This window comes from Anastrepha obliqua, chromosome 1 (assembly GCF_027943255.1).
Source record: "Anastrepha obliqua isolate idAnaObli1 chromosome 1, idAnaObli1_1.0, whole genome shotgun sequence".
Classification (NCBI taxonomy): domain Eukaryota; kingdom Metazoa; phylum Arthropoda; class Insecta; order Diptera; family Tephritidae; genus Anastrepha; species Anastrepha obliqua.
The window spans coordinates 14,399,003-14,401,037 of record NC_072892.1 but is presented as its reverse complement, the minus strand read 5'-3'; the positions used below and the strand labels follow the sequence as shown (position 1 = coordinate 14,401,037).

Genomic DNA, 2,035 nt, shown 5'->3' with positions numbered 1-2,035 from the left:
TTTAATTGTATTAATATCCCAGAAATTCATATATGTATACAAATTCACATATTTTACATTTTCCATTACATATTAGATCGAAGATTTATTAATCATCAAAGTAACCCAAATGCAAGAAACGCGGCAAAAGTTCCTCCAAGTACTCCACGTAGCCCTTTAACTTGTACATATTGCGACGAAATTCTTCGGACGTCATCAGCGCTTCAACCTCGGCCTTTTCTTCTATTGCGAACCACATGGGCAAAAAAGTGGTTAAAAGGAAGAACTCTGATAAGAAATGAGGAAATATAAGTTGCTTGTTTTGCAATAAAACGAGTATAGATAATAGAATTTTCTTATCAATTAACGATTTATTTGAAATGCAATTTGATATTTAAGTGCTGATTACTCACCGAAGCACTTGTGGCGTCTATGCTGCGCATGTAGTTGTGTAATGGTCGGCAGTGGACCCTTGAAACCAATTTTTTTTAAAGTATCGATGAAATTGGTGAAATAACTGTACAAAAAAGCTGGAAATTGCAAGCGCAGATTTGCATCCAAAATGCAGTAAAGTGAATATATCAAATCGTTCACAATTGGACCAACATAGCCGATTTGAAAATCCAAGAGCAAAACATCCACCAATGCGCCAGTTTCTTTATTGTGCTTAAACATCATATTTTTGGAATGAAAGTCACCATGACAAAGCACATACTGTGAATTCGGTTGAGGTGCTTCACGAAACTCAATGAACGATGCACGACATTTTTCTAAAAGTTTCGGCTCTAGGGCCTCAAAGTATGGCAAATATTCATGTAGCGAAGGTGTTTGCCTCAGCATATTAACGAAGTTGGTAATGCCATCTGTTACGAAACGCTGTTCTGCTATGTTGGACATACTGAGCATGCCACGCTCGAACTTGTCAAAATAGTGCGGCTCCTGTAGAGATGCAAATGAAATTTATTAAATTAAATAAAACTTAATTGGCACCCGGCATAATAAATTTCAAATACTGCGCTTGCCACTGACCTCCAAATTGATTTTGTAGCTTATGGCATGCCACTTGGCCAACTTGGCATATGCGGCCTTCACTTCTTCCGCGTTGAGTACGCGCCCTCGCACCACTTCATAGCCCTTAGGTACTAAGTCTTCGAAGACAATTATTTTCTTCGGTTGCAAAGCGTGATATAAACAGCTGCAAATATAATAAATTTTGTTTCAAACTAATATACGTTAACGCGGATTGCTATTCTCTTTTTTTTTTGTTCTTTTTGTGTTATCAGTCACTTACGGTGCCTTGAGCACTGTGTCATCGCCCACGGCGCGCAAAATCTTTTCGAAACGTGGTAACACTTCCGTGTACATGATGATTTCTTTTTCGAAAATATCCGTCTTGCCTAACATTTCCTTCTTGTGCCCGTCGTTTTCGGGCATTGTTTTCATAATCACAGATTTGGACTTGTGCACGCCCTCCAATTCATAGTCCAGTTGCGCGCGAAACATTACACTGGCATAGTGATCACCCTTCATGGAGGCTGGTGAAATTTTTGCACTACGCATTTTTATTTTAGTTCCTTTGCCTTCACAGCTTGTCAAGACTTTTAAGAAGAAATCGTCATTCATCCATTCTGGTGCCTGCAATTCGTCGGCATTGAAGTCTTCTGTATTGGAGGACATTTTCTAAATGCGTTTCGCTGGATTCTTACAAAAATGCAATGTTTTTTCAAGGAACTTAGAACTGTAACTGAACTGCAACTGAACAAAATTGCAGCTCATTATTCTAAATAGTTGTGTAAAAAATGTTCATGTAACTAAGTAAAAGTTTTCTCTAATGTTTTCTCTATTCACTCTCTATCGCTTGCATTTTTTACATTGAAAAGCTTTAAAATTTTTTGCACTGATAATGGCTCGAAGCAGTTAGCTATCGAAAAATGGGAATATGAAATAATATTTACATTAAAAAGTAACTAACTTGACATATAAACCTAAGAATTAACATTGCCGCAAATGTGTCGTTATATAGAAACAAATTCTTTTAAGCTTGCAAACCGTTGCC

At 37.3% G+C, this 2,035-nt stretch overlaps 1 protein-coding gene across 1 annotated transcript; it reads right to left on the bottom strand.

The window, feature by feature from the left end:
• Positions 1 to 1,716, bottom strand: LOC129251189 (uncharacterized). The gene is made up of 4 exons (XM_054890551.1): positions 1,271 to 1,716; positions 1,009 to 1,174; positions 393 to 918; positions 1 to 267 (listed from the first exon to the last, which is right to left on the bottom strand). The coding sequence occupies exons 1-4, from the start codon at positions 1,654 to 1,656 to the stop codon at positions 89 to 91; spliced, it is 1,257 nt and encodes a 418-aa protein (XP_054746526.1). The 5' UTR covers positions 1,657 to 1,716; the 3' UTR covers positions 1 to 88.
• Between the last annotated feature and the right edge of the window lie 319 nt (positions 1,717 to 2,035).